Source organism: Pinus tabuliformis, chromosome 9, assembly GCF_031772625.1.
Source record: "Pinus tabuliformis cultivar Carrire ecotype Pingquan chromosome 9, CPIR1, whole genome shotgun sequence".
NCBI classification, from domain to species: Eukaryota; Viridiplantae; Streptophyta; class Pinopsida; order Pinales; family Pinaceae; genus Pinus; species Pinus tabuliformis.
This window is the reverse complement of record NC_142307.1, coordinates 1274280953-1274302415: the sequence shown is the minus strand read 5'-3', so window position 1 is coordinate 1274302415 and position 21463 is coordinate 1274280953. Positions and strand designations below refer to the sequence as shown.

At 37.5% G+C, this 21463-nt stretch overlaps 1 protein-coding gene across 3 annotated transcripts in view; it reads right to left on the bottom strand.

Annotated features, from left to right (window-relative positions):
- Positions 1-926: 926 nt before the first annotated feature.
- LOC149153200 (uncharacterized) overlaps positions 927-21463 on the bottom strand; it is a 299597-nt gene continuing 279060 nt past the window's right edge. For 2 of the 3 annotated variants that reach the window (XM_089441328.1, XM_089441329.1), the window contains 2 exons: positions 1743-1858; positions 927-1439 (listed from right to left, as the gene is read on the bottom strand). In XM_089441328.1, coding sequence (XP_089297454.1) covers positions 1286-1439; positions 1743-1858 — 270 coding nt within the window. In that variant the 3' untranslated portion in view covers positions 927-1285. The remainder of the gene's footprint in view (positions 1440-1742; positions 1859-21463) is intronic. The other variant, XR_016263081.1, reaches the window with a different exon arrangement.

Here is a 21463-nt window from a genome sequence, read left to right as displayed (position 1 = left end):
CTCCTCCAATAGTATCTTTGCAGGTTTGGAAGACGTTAAACAAGTTTAGAGAAACTAGAGGGTACTAGAGGGTATGTTTAGGAATAATGGATGAGATGTTAGCTCATATAGAGTACACCTTCAACATGACTCCTCCAGGGTTTAGTGTAGAGGGTATGCTTAGAAATAATGAATGAGATGTTAGCTCATATAGAGTACACCTTTAGAGTAACTAGAGGGTATGCTTACAAATAATGGATTAGATGTTAGCTCATATAGAGTACACCTTCAACATGAACCAGCTCCTCCAGCATCTTTACAGGTTTGGAAGATGTTAAACAGGGCTAGAGAAACTAGAGGGTATGCTTAGAAATAATGGATGAGATGTTAGCTCATATAGAGTACACCTTCAACATGAACCGACTCCTCTAGCAGCTCCTCCAAGCTCTAGTGTAGAGGGTATGCTTAGAAATAATGGATGAGATGTTAGCTCATATAGAGTACACCTTCAACATGAACCGGCTCCTCAAGCAGCTCCTCCAAGCTCTAGTGTAGAGAGTATGCTTAGAAATAATGAATGAGATATTAGCTCATATAAAATACACCTTTTCCAAATTGATCACCTCCTCAAACTTTTGATTAAATATTAAATTTAAGCTGCACCTTGTCATTTATATAAAGATATTTTTAATTCTAATTATATTTATTAATTATAAATTCTAAAATATTATGTTTACTCTTATAATTTATATTTATTAAAATAAAATTTTAATATCATATATATATTTCTAAGAATTTTTAATTAATTATTTAATTATATTAATTTGAATTAAATAATTTTTTTATACATTATATTAAATAAAAAACTGCATAAATATAAAAATATAATTATTTGTAAACCTTAATGCGCCATCCACCACTACAACATCTCCTCGTATACTGTCATGTAATGTTATCAATAATCAACCATATAGATAATAATTAATTATGTTACATGTCTGTAACGTTTTCGATCATCAACCATATGAATAATAATTAATGTTATATGCAATATAGCTTACAGAGAAGATGAATATAGACGAATAAAAAAACCATAGCCTAAGAGTCTCCATTTTCCATGAGGCCAAATAAGAATCCAGTTTCCAACATTCAAATTTGTTGTTTCACGATTGATTGGCTATCTATAACATAAACATCGTATTCGGTCGGTAAATGAATGGGCATTCACCACTCAATGTTAATGTGAATGTGTGACGTAAGAGCAGCCATAAGTACTCCTCATACAGCAACATCTTCATCGGACAAATCAGGTCTGGTACGTTGATGTCATGTGGGCAATGCTCTTCCGGCTGTTAATGCTATAATCAATTTTGATGAGTCCCCATTCATCCTTGTAGTAATAGGGAACGGAAAACGCAAAGCAAGATAAATCCTCATATAACAATATTTTCTCTGTAACCCTGCACCCACCCACATAATTTTATTTTATTCGCATTAAATCAAATCAAAATTTATTACTTTAGATATTTTTTGGATTCAATAACAGTGTTAAATAAGTCATAAATACGATCTTTAAACGGACTAATTTCTCATAATTTTTGAATAGTCATAATTTTTTTAATAATCTGCTTAACAATCTTTATAATAGTCATAATTTTTTAATAATCTGCTCAACAATCTTTATAACAGATGATGCTCAACAACATGTTATACAAAACCAATAGTAAAAATAGTGACATGCAGAAGGAAAACAAACAACTTACCGAAATATCTCGGGTTGAGTTGTTTGCTGCAATATATAACAGCGTGCCTTGAATCCTTCCTTTCCAGGTTTAACGGTTTCAAGCTTCTTTGTCCTCATGCAACTTTCTGCCACATACTACGTACACATCAAAGCAGAACACTAAACGTTATATAGCTAGACAGAAACTTCAACTGGCACAACATTCCACTTGGAAAAATCTACCAACTCATATGCATGCATACCTGTTTAATAAAAAATCCAAACCATGAACGTGTAAAATTCTCTACATTTTATCAAAACATTATATAAGCACCAGTGTTTAGTTAACCAACACGCTAGATTTCAAGTTTTGTCGTGATGCCATACTTTCTCCATTGACTCAAGTTTCAGTTTTATAGTTGAGATTCAAAGGTTTCAGAAAGAACAGTCATGTTTTGAAATTGACTTTAGTGACCCAGAAAATAAAGAGGACCCACATTTTCTACGAGAGTCCTTTCATCGACATCCAGAAGAATCGAAACTAGATGTATACGAACTTAATATTGTACATAAACAGAAGATTTAAATCAAGCGCATAACTTAAGGACCATCATGTGAGCCTCAGCTCCAAATCCAATTATAATACTAATATCAATATTCAAACCAAAACTTTATTCAACTAAAATTGGTTTAGAAAATATACGCCATCCTTTCCCAAAAAAACGCATTATACTATTTTCCAATTTTTCGTTTGTGTAACAAATTCGATGAACCACGCATAAAATATTGAATTGTTTTTTTTGTCTTAAAATTATTTTTTAGGGTTAAAAGTTTGTTAAAATAGGTTAATGGCACAAAATTTACAGATATTTGAGGGTTAAAAGTTTGTAAAAACAAAAAGAAATAGGTTAATGGCACAAAATTTAGAGATATTTGACAGACTACCTGCAATTATAAAGCCTGGGACAGACCACCAGCAATTATAAAGCCTAAGACAGACCACCAGCAATTAATTATAAAGCTTGGGACAGACCATCAGCAATTATAAAGCCTAAGACAGAATACTGGAATTAATTATAGATACTATAATTTTTTTTGAACAATATTGATGAATCAACTTATATTTACTTATAATTACAATTATCAGTAATAACAATAATTGCCTCACTATTAATTTAACAATTAAATTATGATAAATTTTTCCACTATTTAAAAAAACAATACCATTTTCCAAATTTAAATGTGCTCTTCCTTAATTTACATAATTTTATTAAACACAAAAATTTCAATCTCGAAACTCCAGTGCCATTAAATGCCGCTACATTCCCAAATTTATTTTGTAATCTCCTCTTTGTCGCAAATCACGCAGAGACCATTCGTCATTTGACTTATATAACTTAGTTTTGACCTTCAAACTCTAGTCGTTAATTATCATATATCATATTATAAGGCAACATTTTTGGTTATGTTTCGTCTTGGAGATCCAATCCAATTGTGATATTAATTTTTGACCAAAAGATTTATTTCTATCTACTGCCTCTCGGTTTCGAAATAATAAATTCCATTTAAATTAAATGGGAAGATTTTTTTGGTTAAAGTTAATTATATGGTGATGGGGTGAGAACCCAACATAATTTCCAATGAAACATATGTTTTCTTCCCATGAAACATATGTTATTTTCCAATCAAATGGGATATAGGGAAATGAAGTCATTATAGCAATTTTAAGGTAAAAAATGGGCTTAAAAACAAAAAATGTATTAACAAATTTAATTTTAAAAGAATCAATAGAATTCAAGTGATGATATCATCCTAAAGGGAGAATATTTTGGAGTAGATAAAAGGGGATACATGAAGGGCCTAAAAACAAAAAATGTATTAACAAAATTAACTTTAAAAGAACCAATAGGATTCAAAATGATGATGTCATCCCCAAGCCAAAATATTTTGGAGGGAAAATAAAACTAGTTTTTTAAATTGTATTTACTTATCTCCTTGTAGGCTTACTTAAATGTCAAGTATAGACTAATACTTATGAGTAGACCCATATCGAAAAACTGGGAATACATCAAAAAAACGTGTTTTCATTTTTTTCGATGAGGCTCTACTGAGAGGAATCTAAATGAAGCTCTATTGAGAAAAATCTAGAGTGGGTACCCGAAGGATATGAAATTTATTGAAATTTATTTCCACATCCAACATTTTTTTCGATGAGGCTCTACTAAGAAGAATCTAGATGAAGCTCTACTGAGAAGAATCTAGAGTGGGTACCCGTTTGATATGAAATCTATTGAAATTTATTTCCGCATCCAAGAGGTGTTGAGTAATTATAGAAGGAGATAAGCCGAAATACAATTAAAAAGAAAGTAGTTTCCTTTCTTTTTCTTTAAAAATTCATAACTCTTATTTTATTATTTTAACTAATATTTTATTATTTTCCTTAGGAGGCCCATTTTAGACATCTAAATTCCCCTAATGAAGAAAACCCTTGTCCGAATCTATGGATTCCAATAGAAACCTTAGTTGCTTCCAAATTTTGTATTGGACAGGTACTGTTGAAGTCTAAAGTTTGTAGACAATATGGTTCGTGCTTAATTCTTTTTGAAAGAAAAAAAAAACAATTCATTTCTTTTTCTTTTACTCTGCCGATTAAAATTTTATTAATCATTAAATCTTTTCAATTTAACTGAAGAAAAGGCAATTCAAGGATTTAACACAAAGGCAACTTGCCATAGTCAGATATGTGAATTTGTTTACAAGAATTACTAAAGAAAGTTGAGAAAGTCACATCAACCTGTCAAGAGAAAGAGAAACACCTACCCCTATTGAAGAAATTATTCCAAAAAGCGACGTTTCTTTGAGAAGACAAAATAGAGAAAGAGGGAGAAAGCCTAAAAATACCCCTCCAAATTTGACACCTCAGGCTCTCCCTAAAAATACCCCTCCAAATTTGACACCTCAGGCTCTCCAAGAGAAACCTTAGTTGCTTCCAAATTTTGTATTGGACAGGTACTCCAAGAGAAACCTTAGTTGCTTCCAAATTTTGTATTTCTGAAGTCTGTAGGCAATATGGTTCGTGCTTAATTCTTTTTGAAAGAAAAAAAAAAACAATTCATTTCTTTTTCTTTTACTGTGCCGATTAAAATTTTATTAATTATTAAATCTTTTCAATTTAACTGAAGAAAAGGCGATTCAAGGATTTAACACAAAGGAAACTTGCCATAGTCAGATATGGGAATTTGTTTACAAGAATTACTAAAGAAAGTTGAGAAAGTCACATCAACCCGTCAAGAGAAAGAGAAACACCTACCCCTATTGAAGAAATTATTCCAAAAAGCGATGTTTCTTCGAGAAGACAATAGAGAATGAGGGAGAAAGCCTAAAAATACCCCTCCAAATTTGACACCTTAGGCTCTCCAAGAGAAACCTTAGTTGCTTCCAAATTTTGTATTGGACAAGTATTGTTGACGTCTGAAGTCTATAGGCAAATATGGTTCATGCTTAATTCTTTTTGAAAGAAAAAAACAATTCATTTCTTTTTCTTTTATTGTGCCGATTAAAATTTTATTAATCATTAAATCTTTTCAATTTAACTAAAGAAAAGGCAATTCAAGGGTTTAACATAAAGGTGACTTGCCATAGTCAGATATGGGAATTTGTTTACAAGAATTACTAAAGAAAGTTGAGAAAGTCACATCAACCCGTCAAGTGAAAGAGAAACACCTACCCCTATTGAAGAAATTATTCCAAAAAGCGGCATTTCTTCAAGAAGAAAAAATAGAGAAAGAGGGAGAAAGCTTAAAAATACCCCTCCAAATTTGACACCTCGCTTGTCATCAAGTCACAAAATGTTAATTTTTCATAATGTTCTATGTTGTTATAATCACTTTAAAACAATTTCTTTAATTCCAATCACCCCAACAACAGTGAAGCAATTGTAGATAGAATAGTAAACAATAAATGCACAATAGAAGATAACGAAACACAATGAGACAAAAATTTGGTCAAATACCAGGGAAAAACCCTTTGATTAATTCTTCTTCTTCTATTAGCAATCATGTTTAGAAAGAGATACATAGTTCAATTTGTACATCCATCAAAGGTCAAAGCCTTGATTTATCAAATCAACCAATCCAATATAAGTCAAAAATGAGAGATAAAGTCAAATCTAGTCAAAGGTACCAATCTACAATTTTTAGTCCTGTGAAAACTCAACACTTCATCCTAACCAATCAAATTCAATGGTCTAGCTTCTCATAAAAGTTTAGCCAAACTAGCCCTTTCTCAATCAAACTCAGTCAAAACAGTGCATAAATTCTTCCTCCAATTCAATCAACTTCCATTGTTAACCTGTGGTCAAATCTAGTCAAAGTATGCCTAGAAGTTCAATCAAAGTCTCCCTGAATTCGACCTCACAAAGTAGATAAAAAATTTGGTCAAACCAAGTCAAATAAGGTTGTTGGGCTTCTCCTTGGGGAAATTCATCCTGTAGCTACCAATTTTCAACAATCCCTCTCAGCTAGCGAGGAATTTTATACACCATAAGTCTCATCTTGGATGTACATGTTTCACTCATCTTATCTCATCTAGTCTCTTCTCATCTCTATTGAACAATTGATGATTCGGTCCATAAAAGAAGAATGACCCACACGACAATAGGGGAGAGTGATTTACCACAACCAAGTCCATGGAAGTCATAAATGACCTTGGTAAAGATCACACACGCTATTTTCACTGACTGGCCCTCACCCAACTTGATCACCAAGTATGAAAATTCCTTAAACCCGGGAATTCCTACTGCAGCACTAATGATATTTCTTCTAGTTGTTAGATTTACATGAACAAGTTATTTGTAGTTTCCTACGGCAAACATCCAGCCTACACCATTAAAATAATATGCCGAAACAAGACATTGAACAATAGAGAAAAATACACACAAATGACGCAGTTGTTTTTGGACAAATGTCCTCAGAAAAACCCAATGCGGGAAAACCAATGCAACAGATTTGAGGGTTTTTATTATTAAGCTGAAGTATTTCTAAATACAACCATTGGATGTCCTTCCGGCAACCTAGTCACAGAGTAAATCACTTAACAAAAGAAACTGGTGAGATTACCTCACTATACACTGCAACTCTCGGCTGATCCGACAGCTGAACCACAAGTTTCCCAGCTACTTTTGTGCTACCCCTGCGTGGGCCCTGCGTCAGCCTCTAAAGACCTGTGACAGCTCAATAGAGAATTGATATGCCTTCAAAAGCCTTTTCCAACCCTCCCGGCTCAGAAACGTCGGCCTCCTCAGCAAAATCAGACTTATGCATTGGAGGCCACTGTGTTGCTCTGCGTGGGGCTTGTGTGAGCCCTTCTTGGCTCTGCGTCACCTTCTCTGCCATCTATGCTACCTCCTTTGTGTCTCTCTGCCTCTCTGCTGAGTATTCTTGGCTCCAGAGAAGATCCTCCAGCCAAAACTCCCCCTACCACTCACTGTGTGATCACTACAAATCATTGCGCTGCCTCTAGCTTCAACTATTCGATCTAACTAATCAACTCTCTATGTTTTCCAAATGACCCTCAAGCTTCCTTAAATAGTCTCCTCGTTGACATTCAACGGCCCAGATTAGAAGCTAATTAATGGCTAAGATCATTTTTTATTGATCCTTGTCTTCTTCTAGAAGTTACACCAACAGTTAGATTAATATACATTAATTATTTTATTTTCCTAAGTATAGACTTAGGGTCCCATTAAAAATAATTAATTATTTTAATAGAAGTGTTTCTGGGTGGAATTTCCGAAAACACTTTATGAGTTCTTTGGAATACATGTGCTCAAGACTCCCTGCAAAATTTGAGCCTTAGAGCACATCCGATGCTACCAAAAATCAACACTCCCTCTTAGCGAGGAATGTGCTCTAGCAATGCTTCCCACTAAAGCATCACTCTGACTTCATAAGATCGTCCTCTGCGCTGCTAATGTCTGACATGCTTTCCATCAACCACTACGCAAATGTTGCATCTGTACTGTTGTTGACCTTGCCACTGTCAACACTGCATCCGTACTGCAACTCCCTCTAAAATTCTGCATCTGTGTTACTGTCGGCACTGCCACTGCAAACTGCCGCTGCTACTGCATCAACAACGAAAAACATCCCAAATTACTGAACAATTTTTCAGCATAGATGCATCTCGACGTTGAAGATCTTACTGTTGCTAATCCAACACTATCCCTTTGAAGCCACTGCGATGTTGTTGCTACTCCACTGTGCCTCCTTGCTCTACTACAACTCTGCACTACGCTACTCAAACTTGGCATTCTAGCCACTGCATTTGTCGCTCCAACACACCTTTGCACCAATTAACGTTGATCCATCTTGCTACTTCTAATCTGGGCTCCCGTAGCAAGGAATTGATCCGAGGGTGGGCTCCTCAAGGCTCCTGCCCATCTGTAGCTCTTTCGAACTACAACTCTAAATCAACCCACCTTCCTCCTAGAGGTATCATTGTTGTCATGGAAAACTCCTCTTCCTCGATCTTCGCGGGTGCAGCCTTCAAATCGTGCTTCTCATCTTTGTCCTTCTTTCTGAGAGGACATTGTGTTGCGTAGTGACCCATCTCACCACACTTGAAGCATTTTATCTTTGAGACGTCCTTCATCCACATTAGTTGCTCCTGCTGCCCCTTCGATGCAAGGGTTGCATTCTCATCCTCCTCCTTGGGCTTCGACCCACTGTTGATGTTTCCATCAAGCTTGCACTTGACTAGATCTCTCCTCAGCTCCTCTTTCTTGAGAGTTGCCCACATCTCATCCCAATTCGGCAAAGTCGCCCTGCCCATGATACTTTGGACAAAGACTTCCCACTCATTTGAGACTGAATTGAGGGCCAGTCTAACCAACTCGGACCCTTTAGGTGTAGACCCCACAGATGCTAACTTATCATGGGTCTCCTAAAGCTTCGTGAGAAACAATTGTATGCATTCCCCCTTCTGCATCTGTGCAGATACCAGTTTCTACTCTAAGTACATCTTTTGTTGCTCGGAAGATCCCTGATATAGCATAGACAGCGCATCCCACATCTCCTTAGCATTCCCTCTACTAGCGATGTGATAGACTACATGATCCTTCACTTTGTCGAGGATCATTCTTTTTTCCTTCGCCATTTAAGCTCGATACTTCTTCGGATCTTGATCTACAAGCACAACCACCACGTTGTCAACATAGGTCTTGAGAGAATTCTCATCTAGAAGGAATGACATCCTTGCCTTCTAGATGACATAGTTGGATGCTCCGTCCAATCTTATCCTGATCCCTCAAACCACTAGTTTCCATCTCTGCCACGAAAAGTGTCGAACTTCTCCTCTCTACTTCTTACTGTTGTTGCTCAGCCAATAAGAAAACGAACTTCTTGGCGGGAAGTCTAGTGAGGAAAAATTCCCTCACTGTGCTTCTCCTCTTTCTTCTGACGTTTTTCTTCCCAGCAAAACAACCCGCAGAAAAACTTTGTCCCACCAGCTCTTCCTCACGTTGAGGCTTCAATGCTGCTCCCTCTGCCACGACAAAATTTCGATCTGGAAGCCTTCCTCTCTGTCAACTCACTCATAGAGAGACTGCCTCGAAATTCAACACTCTAGCTAGGACTGCGCAAACCCCTCTGGGGATTCGAATTGTTGCCTCCTACAGCTATTTCGATCTCCTTTTCTGCTTAGCACTGGGTTCTTTGGCACTGTTCTTCTTGTTTCACCTGCACTCCTCTGATACCATGTGAAAAATCCTTAAACCCGAGAATTCCTACTACAGCACTGATGATATTTCTTTTACTTGTTAGATTTACATGAACAATTTATTTGCAGTTTCCTATGGCAAACATCGAAATACATACGCAATCATCGAAATACATCCCACTGCAGCCTACACCATTGAAATAATATGTCGAAACAAGAAATTGAACAATAGAGAAAAATACACACAAATGACACAGTTGTTTTTGGACAAATGTCCTCGGAAAAATCCAATGCATGAAAACCGATGCAACAGATCTAAGGATTTTTATTATTAAGATGAAGTATTTCTGAATACAACTACTGGATGCCCTTTCAGCAATCCAGTTACAGAGAAAATCACTTGGCAGATAAAACTAGTGAGATTACCTCACTCTACACTACAAGACCCGGTTGATCCAGCAGTTGAACCACGAGTTCCTCGACTACTTCTACACTACCCCTACGTGGGCCCTGTGTCAGCCTCTAAAGCCCTGCATCAACTCAATTGATAATCGATCTGCCCTCAAAAGCCTTTTCCAACCCTCTGGCTCAGAAACACTAGCCTCCTCAACAAACTCAAACTTCTGCATTGGAGGCCTCTGCACCACTCTGTGTGGGGCCGACGTGAGCCTTTCCTGGCTCTACATCACCCTCTCTACCCTCTAAGCAACCTCCTTTGTGTCTCTCTTTGCCTCTCTGTTGAGTATTTTTGGCTTCAGAAAAGATCCTCCAGTCAAAACTCCCTCTACCCTTCACTGTGTGATCACTACAAATCACTGCGCTGCCTCTAGCTTTAGCGATTCGATCTCACTAATCAACTCTTTGTATGTCTTCCAAATGACCCTCAAGCTTCCAAAAATAATCTCCTCGTTGACATTCGACGACCCAGATTAGAAACTAATCAATGGCTAAGATCATTTCTGCTTGATCCTTGTCGTTATTTCTGCTTGATCCTTGTCTTCTTCTAGAAGTTACACCCACAGTTAGATTAATACACATTGATTACTTTATTTTCCTAAGTTTAGACTGAGGGACCCATTAAAAATAATTATTTATTTTAATAAAACTGTTTCTAGGTGGAATTTTCCAAAACGCTTTCTGGGTTTTTTGGAATACATGTTCCCAAGCCTCTTTGCAAAATTTGAGACTTAGAGCACATCCGATGCTCCCAAAATTCAACACCAAGTGGTAGAATACCTGCATCTGATACTTAGGGTAGATCGATTTACCATAACCAAGCCCATGATAGGCAACATCCTCCATTAGGTAAAGATCACACACACCTAAGTCCCCTCACCCACTAGCTAGATGGGTGACAATCTAGGCAAGCTTAACCACCTCAGCATGGCCCCTAGTCAGTAATGACATAAAGGTAACTTGTGGGTAGGATGGATTAAAGGAAATTTTAGCCTAGAAGTGCCCATGAAATTTTCATGTAATTTCCATGTCATAATATGTAAACCAATCAATATCCTTTAAATTTGAAATGAGGTACATGTAAATATTTTGGAGGGAAAAGAAAAACTAATTTTTTAATTGTATTTTTGGCTTATTTCCTTATAGGTTTACTCAAATTTCAAGTGTAGACACTCATTGGATGTGGAATTTGTTGAAGAAAGTGTAACTAGGTTCGGTCTTTATAAATATAATTTTGATCTTTGTACTTGTAAAAGAAAGGAAATATTATTATTCCTTGTTGTATGGGTTTCATGAGCGCGAGGTTCATGTATTAGTAGCTCCCATTGAGAGCATTAGGAAGTCAAGAGTCAAAGAAAATATTAAAGAGCTCTTCTTGAGCATTTATGAAATGTATATGAGTCAACCTAGTGTCTAGATCAACCCTCCAAGACAAACACAATAGAAAGTGTAACTAGGTTCGGTCTTCATAAATATAATTTTGATCTTTGTACTTGTAAAAGAAAAGAAATATTATTATTCCTTGTTGCATGGGTTTCATGAGCAAGAGGTTCATGTATTAGTAGCTCCCATTGAGAGCATTAGGAAGTCAAAGAGTCAAAGAAAATATTAAAGAGTTCTTCTTGAGCATTTATGAAATGTATATGAGTCAACCTAGTGTCTAGATCAACCCTCCAAGACAAGCACAATCCTCTCCTAGAAGGCAGCCAACAAATCGATATAGAAGACAATCATGTCAGCCTCAAAGTATATAAAAATGACATGTTGGCTCAATAAAAGAGACACGTCAATTCACATTGACATGTCGGCTTATTATGGAGGCATAACCACTATAAATACCCCACTGAACTTCGTAAAAGTACAAACATAAATTCGGATTCCTCTGTAACTTCAGAGGTACAAGAAGGTACAGTATCGGTGATGATTACAGTCAAGAAATCTCAAACTTCTCTGCAATCTCGGATGGGTACAGGAGGTGCAGGAATCTCGGATTAAGGCAGCAGTTCAAGACCTCGGATGGAGAAGTATTACTGTGATTTCGGATGGGTAATACAGTGAGATACTCTCGGCATAAGAATGACTAGGTGTCAAGAAGAACACAGTCTCCTTCTCGATATAGATCTCAATGTTGTCATAATCATAGTAAGGATGATCTCAGGAATCCTACTATACTACACACTATCTTGGCATGATGGAAGGATCTCATAGTAACACACTATCTCGTATACATTAAGGTGCAGTCACAATCTCGTTCTTGATGAAGATATAAAGGTCATGATCTCAATCATGATGAGACTGTCATGATTTCAGTGAATATACATGCAGCTCTCCTATACATATGAAGATCTCATTGATGAATACCTCGGTGATGAAGCAATAGTGATGATGATCTCAGCATTGATGAAGAAGAGGATTGGTGTCTTGGTCTTGGAGTGGCCTAGTAGGTCAAGGGTCATAGTCTCAGTATTCGTCAATTGGAATCTCTATAAGAAGAATTTATGCAGGTTGAGGGAGAGGTTTTTGCCTTGGCAGGATGCAAACATCTTGTGTTCTTGTCTCTTTGTTTTGGTAGCTATTTGATGAACTAGCAAAGATACACTCTAATAATAATCATTGAAGATTGGAATAAGAATAAAAATTGAAAAACACCTCACAAATAGTTATCATGCTAAGAAGAATCACATTAACTACATTTTCCCTAGATTCTTCAACATGGTATCAGAGCTAAGGTGCTAAAGTCAAGGAAAGGGCAACAAAAAGAGACACTTAAGGATCAACTTCAAGAAGGGCATCAAAACAAGTTGAAGGAATTGAAAGATCAGTCTTCAACAAGCAATATACAACAACAAGACAATTCAGGATCAAGTAATTTAGTTAAAGTGAATTCCCAATGCTAGTGCTCAACATTCAGATCACACTCAAAAGAAATAAAACACAATACCTCTCACAGTTTCAGTGCTAGCCCCAAATTGGGTATCTTTACAATCTATGCCATACCAAAAAGATCTCAATGACTTAACTCTAAAGCAATTTCGATGCTTGGTATTGAACAGTGCTCGAAGGCCTCAAAGCTCTGTGTTCATGCTAGTCAACTCAAGCAAGGTTCTACTCCAACAAGGAGCATTACAACAAGGTTACAAGGATATACAATCACATCATACATTACAACAATATCACTTCAAAAGGAGAACACAAAGCCACATCTTGGATGGGCATCATGACAGTGCTCTCAAAATTCTTGATTTCGATTTCATACCCTCACAGTCAAGGAATCAAGTAATCTCAACATATTATAAAAGCAGTAGTGCTTGGTGCTAAATAATGCAAGGAAGTCTCAAGAAAAGTCTTGGAACTCAGTTGTACCAGGCAACTCAAGCAATGATCTCATTGAAGGAGATCATTCAAGAAAGCATGAAGGTGAAGATTTCATCTTCACATGACAAGTAAGTATCTTTTCATTCTATAATCAAGTTTGTTTAAATGACTTCCAAGGACATCTATAAATTGGATGGAGAAGGAGGATAAACATAGTCCTCTAAGTAGCTAAAGTCATCAAAAGGACTCCTCTGAATTTATGGAAAGGGCTATTTATGAAAGATCCCCTCGCATAGCAATATTGGAGACATCAAAGTGATGTAGATGATAAACACATTCTCTTAAGGTGCAATGAAGATGGTCACATGAAATCTGATCTACATGAAAGTAAAAGGTAGCAAAGAATGTAGGATATCTTTATAAGGTCTCATATACAAGATCTAGGAAGGAAGATAACCATCATTGATCTATAATGCACTTACAAGGTAACAAATATCAATGGGATAAGAAGGTTACCTCATTCAACAACTTATGGTCTCTATGATAAATAGAGAAAGACAAGTTGATGGAAAAAGTATTGAAGGTTAAAGGACCAAAACATGTGCAGAAAGGAAAGGCAAGTTTGGTCCTCAAGCAAGACAAAACAAGTATAGATAAGATTCAATGCTATGGAAAGATTATGGAAAGAAGCTCATATCACTAGAAAGATGAAGGAAGCTGAAGAAAAGGGCCAAGGAAAGAGGGAGTAACAAATCTCTAATATGATCTAGATGGTATCCCTCACAAAAGGGTCCTATCATAAGCTCCTAAATCTTGTGTTTTAGATATGACCAAGATAATAAGATGCATCATGGAATCGTGGAATCATTAGAAATAAGAGCTCGTAACATCACCATGGGAATCATGAAAGACAAAATTCCATGGCAGACAAACATGAAGGATATAGTTCTTTAGAACTTCAGTAAACATTGAAGGAAAGAAAGAAGTCATCCAGGACAAGGTTCATCATACATAAAAAAGGGAAACATCTGCCAAATGGGGATATACAAGATCCTCAAGATTCTCTGATGGAATCCTCATCGAAGGGTTCACCAATCTAGAAAGGAAGCAAGTGTTTCATCAAGAAATCCAACTTGTGGAATTCATGAATGATGTTATGGTGACATAAGAGAAGAAGTAGATCAAGGGGTTGAAGACACTTCAATGAAGGAAGTTGCTGAAAGAAGCCTAGATGACCTAAAGGTAAAATAAGGTATGTATGCTTGTGCTTAATATTATAATGTCATGTCACATGGTTGCAGGTAACATGGATCATTACTTCTATGAGAAAAAGGGTCTCCTCCTTTGAAAGGATGCAAGAAGGCATAAGACACACTAGATGAAATCAACATATTATGCCCTCATATGAAGTATGAATTGGTTGACCACAATAAAGAAAATCTGATTAAAAGCATCTGGGAATGAAATGTGTGAAGGAAGAGATCGTGAGATATGCAACCTTGATGAAGGTAATCAACATCCAAAAGACTAAAGAGATTTGACTAGGAAATCTCCCGGAAAGTTATGAAGACATGAAAAAGATGAAGACCCTTGACAATGGATATCCTTGGGAGATATGTCAACATGAATGCAAGATGCCGATAACTACAAGAAGATGTCATGATGAAGAGCCATCTTGTAAGGTATGATTTGATTTAATATGTTTTGATTTCTTGAAAAATATCTAGATGAGTTCATGTAGGGCTACTCAAACAAGAGTTGTAAATACAAGTACAACTAGCATTCATGTGATGGATAGAAGAAGCATGATGAAGAAGTAGCCATATGACGAAGGTTCCAGATATGAAGAAGGCCACTTTCCATGAAGAAAGGAATGACATGACGAACAAAGGAGGAAAGTGATCGATGGTTGTTTCCCTACAAGGAAGAAGCTCAACTGAATTTCATGACATCAAGAAGAGAAGTTGATCAAGCAGCTGAAGGACCCAAGAAGAAGAACTTGTTGATGTACAAAAGAGTCCCTAGCCAAGAGGGAGCTCTGACAAGTTCCTGATTAAAAGGAAGCTTTGGCAAGTTTCTAATCAGAGGAAACTTGGGCATATCTTCCCCAGTTAAGAGGGAGAGATAGACACAACATTATTGTCTTCACTTTGGAAGAAAGAATGGAGGATTGGGTAATCATCTGGCATCTGATGCTCTTTGAGGATGTGTAGGGCATCCAAGATAAGAGTAGGTAAGAGGACCGATATTCTTCGAGAGTTGGGAACCCAAGATAAAAATAGTCCTAGAAGGTCATACTCAGTGAACACTTGGGTGGGTATGTACATTGAGAGACAATGATGAAGGTGTCTATAATCAATGGTCTCACCAACATTGTGCTTTGATCTAATGAGAGATAGAGTTGTTAGTCAAGGCCTTTTTATGGAAACAATGTTGGTTACTATGATGCTATACATATGAGTTACCAATCTGTTCTTCCTACGAGAAATTATTCAGATTGAGAATGACCAAGTACCATTATGAATACCTCCCTAGTTAAGAGGGGGTGTTGAAGAAAGTATAACTAGGTTCGGTCTTCATAAATATAATTTTGATATGTGTACTTGTAAAAGAAAAGAAATATTATTATTCCTTACTGCATGGGTTTCATGAAGAAGAGGTTCATGTATTAGTAGCTCCCATTGAGAACATTAGGACATCAAAGAGTCAAAGAAAATATTAAAGAGCTCTTCTTGAGCATTTATGAAATGTATGAGTCAACCTAGTGTCGAGATCAACCCTCCAAGACAAACACAATCCTCTCCTAGAAGGCATCCAACAAATCGATATAGAAGACAGTCATGTTAGCCTCAAAGTATATACAAATGACATATCAACTCAATAAAAGAGACTCATAAGTTCACATTGACATGTCGGCTTATTATGGAGGCATAACCACTATAAATACCCCACTAAACTTCGCAAAAGTATAGACAGAAATTTGGATTCCTCTGTAACTTCGAAGGTACAGTCTTGGGGATTATTACAGTCAAGAAATCTCTGACTTCTCTGCAATCTCGGAAGGGTACATGAGGTGCAGGAATCTCGGATTAAGGCAGCAGTTCAGGAGCTCAGATGGAGAAGTATTACTATGATTCTAAATGGGTAATACAATGAGATACTCTCGGCATAAAAATGACTAGGTGTCAAGAAGAACACAGTCTCCTTCTCGATACATATCTCAGTGTTGTCGTAAACATAGTAAGGATGATCTCAGGAATCCTACTATACTACACACTATCTCGGCATGATGGAAGGATCTCATAGTAACACATTGTCTCGGCATGATGGAAGGAACTCATAGTAACACACTATCTCGGTATACATTAAGGTGTAGTCAAAATCTCGTTCTTTATGAAGATATAAAGGTCATGATCTTAGTCATGATGAGACTGTCATGATTTCAGTGAATCTACATGCAACTCTCCTATACATATGTAGGTCGAATGCAAGACATGTTTAATTTCTGATTGCCACTGATTCTTTTACTAAATGGCCTAAGGCAATACTATTGAAGCAATCTAAAATAGAAAATTTGTTCTAATTTCTTAAGAAAAATATCCTTGTGCAATACAGAGTGCCAACAAAATTCATCACGAATATGGTTCTATTTTTACTGGGTCAATATACTTATAGGTCAATATTCCAACTTTTATCCTCAACAAGATTGTTGTAAGTATCATGTAAATGACAACAATTGAGAGTCAAAAGGAATTGGCACAAAAATATTGTGGATTCCTAGTGGGAGAGTAGACTCACCCCACGAAAAGGTACAAGAGAATCCCCATTTTATCTCATGTATGGAAAGGATGCAAGGTTAGCTATACATATGGAATCTATGCCTTACCATTGGCAACTCAGTTACAAGACGATGAAGGTGTGTCCCCTATCCAAACTAGGTTGCAATAACTAAATGCAGTTGGAAGAGAAAAGACAAGAAATTTTCATAAGCATTTAGAGGAGACAAGAGGTTGTTATCATAAATTTCAACAAAGGAGCTACCAAAAGGAGTTCTTTCAAGGGGAAACTCGTTTTGTTATGGAATAAAGCTAAAGAAAAACCTTCCATGCATAAAAAGTTTGATGCCTTATTGATTGCACCACACATTATGCATAGAATAAATGGTTGCAATTTGTATATCCACAAAGGGATGGATGATCAACTACTCAGATTTCCTATTAATGGGCATCACCTCAAACATTTCTTCACCTAACAAGATTTCATACCACCTTGTACCATAGAAATGTATATCATGTATATTTTCAACTTGCATTATCTAAGAAAATATTTTCCTTAAGATTTCACTCCATATCCAATTGGAGTAAGAAACTGACCATATCTTGGGTTCTTAGTAACCCACAAGGGGTCACTATCCTTAGAACCAAATGTTGACCCAAAATATTGTCTAGGCTTGTGCATAAAGTAATTTCATTAAAATAATTCTACATAATTTTCTCTGCACTCTTTCCTCTATGTGCAACACTTGGACGATTGGTAGATGTGTGCAATTGCACACACATTCCTTCCTCACAATCTTCCTCTCTGCACACTTAATTATGTGCATTAACCCACCAAATAATTCCCTTCCACACACCCTCTCCACACACTATAATTTCACACATACTCACCTCCCACACAACATGAAAGTCTGCACTTCATGTCAATGCTTAGCATCAGTTACACAAATTACTTGCCAAAGTCACTTTGCCACCTTTATGTTGAATTTTATAAATATGGTTGGTCTTCATAATGTATGCTTGATTCATTATAAATTTATGAAACCATATTTCAAATGTTGATTCAAAAGAAATTTATTTTTGTATTAAGTCCCATTTGACTTTTAAAAGAAATTTGAAAGTTTTGAAATTAAAGTTGGCTCCAATATTGTGAAGTCGGCCTCCTAGTCAAGTCAACCCTTCAAATAGCTCAAGTCATATCTAATGAAGAGGAACCCATTCAGTCTCATGAAATATTATATAAAGGCACCACTTCGTCCCTCTAAAAAGGAAAAGCAAGCTTGCATATCTAATGCAAAACGAAGGGCACTTTTGAGTATTTTTGGCACATTTCATATGGCATTTCTGAGGCAATTCGTATGGAATTTTGTAATGTGCCTAAGTAGGAATATTAGTGATATTTAAACAAATAAACAGTGTAAGAGCATAAAATTAAAAACAGGCATTACACAACCATGGAAACTCTGTAAATTTGGAACTGTTGAGCCATATATTATAAAATCTAAGGAGCAATGGGTACAATATAAATATAGTGATGCACCTAGGCTTGTGTCAAGGACAAGTTGGACTATACCTAGGTGATGGAATATCTGAGATGATGGCTGTTCAGTTGTTGCACCACTTGCACTGCGTTGTCCCAGCAAAATTGTTCATCTGCTAACTTTGACCTGTTGGAATGCGGCAAAAAACTGCCCAAAAAATTATATCCTTTCAACCTTAGACTCCTTGGACAAAACCCAGAAGGGAATTTCTTTGGTTTTGACTTTGGTTTTTCAGCCTCCTTGGAGCCTCTCCCTAGCTACTACAACCAAATTCGACTTGCAGGAAATAGGCTGCCAATCCCTCTGAAAATACCCTAGAACGCTGAGTCCACTTGTACTAACTAACTCCTTGCTTCCCAGATGACCCTTGGTTCGAATGACTGCTCTCCTAGCACCACGATTTTGCTGCTACAGTGGCCTCTGCACTGGTCTGGCTGGCTGCTACTCCAGCAGAGTTGCCCTTTTCTACGGTGCATCCTCAACTCCTGACTCTCCCAGCAAGCTGTGAATCCCTTTGCTAGTCTATTCCCGGCTCTCCCAACAAGATGTGAATCCCCCTTGCTAATTTCTAACCCCTCCTACGTGCTCTCTGGCTGCCTAGGAATACGCAGTTCCTCCCTGCATTGAGGACTGAAGTGTGTGACTGTACCAGACTCCTTGGAAACTCCTGTGTAACAGCCTCCCTAGGGCGGGCACAAATGGTCCCCCGAAGAAAAGGTTGAATCTTCCCTGCGGAAGACTCGTGGCTAAATAGCCAGTAGACTAGCTAAACAACAGAGCGTACAAAATGAGTTTGTTTGTGAAAATTATCAGAATGAATCCAGAATGAGAGCTGATCTCTCTTTATAACTCCTTGGGCCACCATAGCCTCATGTGGGCCCCTCCATCCACTAGCTCGAATTCCGTCCAATGTATTCCTTGGACAATTTTGAATTATGCATGTGGTGGCCCCCACATTCCACTTGCTGCCAAAAATAATTCGAACTGCCTATAGTTCCTAAGTTTCTGCGTGTGGGATCCTTCTCCTAAACCAAAATTGCTGCCAAAATTGCGTTGTTGCATCTCGTGACCAATTCATTTGAGAAGGGACATGACAATCCTCCCCTCCCAAATGTTGCTTTCCCTCAAGCAATCTCAAAGTCGAGTGCTCTAGTCTGTGCTCACCCTCCTAGGTGGCATCCTCATCCAATAAGTTCTTCTAGCATACCAAGAACTCCCTGATGGTTATGCTCCTCAATTTTCTCTCCCTGCTCTCCAATATGGCCTCTGGTTCTAGCACCAAATGGCCCTCATCCTCCAATGGGGGTAGATCAGCTATTGCAGTCACATGTTGTCCCAACACCTTCTTTAGGCATGAGACATGAAACACGTTGTGGACCCTGCTCCTTGGTGTTAAAATTGGAAACTAGGGCAAAACTTCATGTGGGTCATCTTATTCATGATTGATAATATTTTTATTAGATTCCTCTCGTTGAGAGATGTAGGATTGATATAAAGATCATCTGACTCCGATAAGTATTCATGGAGATATGAATTTATTTTGATTATGGAATTATTATCAGGCCGACCTACAACTCATGTAGGCTCAGAAGTCCAACAGTCGCGTCTATTCAAACACCAACGTTGTGTATAAATACAGGACTTTTCCTCATTTGGACTCACTCATCTCATCACATCTCTCTCTCTCTACTGCGCAGAAAAGAGTCTCTTCTCTATTGCACAGAAAAGGGTCTCTCCCTCACACATGTGAAGCCGGAAGCTGCTAAAACTGACACTGCAACTGCAGAAGTAAAGATTGACCTGCGTGGACTAGAAGATCTCCTCATCTGAACTGCGTTGTAGGTTCATCTGAACCTCCTCTGAAAGCCGCAACTTTTGGTGGTGGAATCAAGTCAATCCAGCGGATGGTTTGCAAGATATTGACTGCCCTAGTTTGAAGCCGGATGCTGCTGAAACTGAAGCTGCAACTACAGAAGTAAAGATTGACCTGCGTAAACTAAAATATCTCCTCATCTGAACTGCATTGTAGGTTCACCTGAACCTCCTCTGAAAGCCGCAACTTTTGGTGGTGGAATCAAGTCAATCCGACAGACGGTTTGCAAGATATCGACTACCCTAGTTTGAAGCCGGAAGCTGCTGAAACTGAAGCTGCAACTGTAGAAGTAAAGATTGACCTGCGTGGACTAGAAGATCTCCTCATCTGAACCGCGCTGTAGGTTCATCTGAACCTCCTCTGGAAGCCGCAACTTTTGGTGGTGGAATCAAGCTGATCCGATGGTCGGTTTGTGAGATATCATCTGCCCTAGTTTTGATGATGAAGCCACTAATGTTGATGCTATTGATCTAGGGTTTGCTACTGCTGATATAAATCAAATTTATTGTACTACTTCTCTCTGCTGAATTATTGAAGATAAAAGAAGATTTGATCAAAGGGTTTCCCCACACATTGTGGGGTTTGTCACTGGCTACCAGCCACATCTTGTGTCTCTTGTCTTGGCTTGTTTTCTATCGATCGTTTAATGTTCTATCTGCACTTTACTTTATGTACATGTGATTGCTAATATGTGGAATATAATAAGAAAAAAAAGTAAATTGTTATAAGCATAGAACATACCATAACTTAACATGGGATCAGAGCTGAGGTGAAGACAAAGCCCGAGCAAGAGCAAGAGCAATCACCGAAGAGAAGATTGGCAAGGCTATCCTAAAAGAACGATGGGGTCCTCAACACTCTTTCCTGCCGAATACAAGCTCCGTGAGAAAGCTGACTATCACAGATGGAAGATGTCTATCAATCTAACCCTTGAAGATCAAGGAGTGTTGGATCATGAGAGAGGCAATATTGTTGAGCCTTCATCAAATGCACCTCCTAACAAATGGAAAAACAGAGAAATTAAAGCGAAGAAGATCATCCGGGACTCTATCGACAAGTGCTTGGTGGCCTACATCTCTGAACT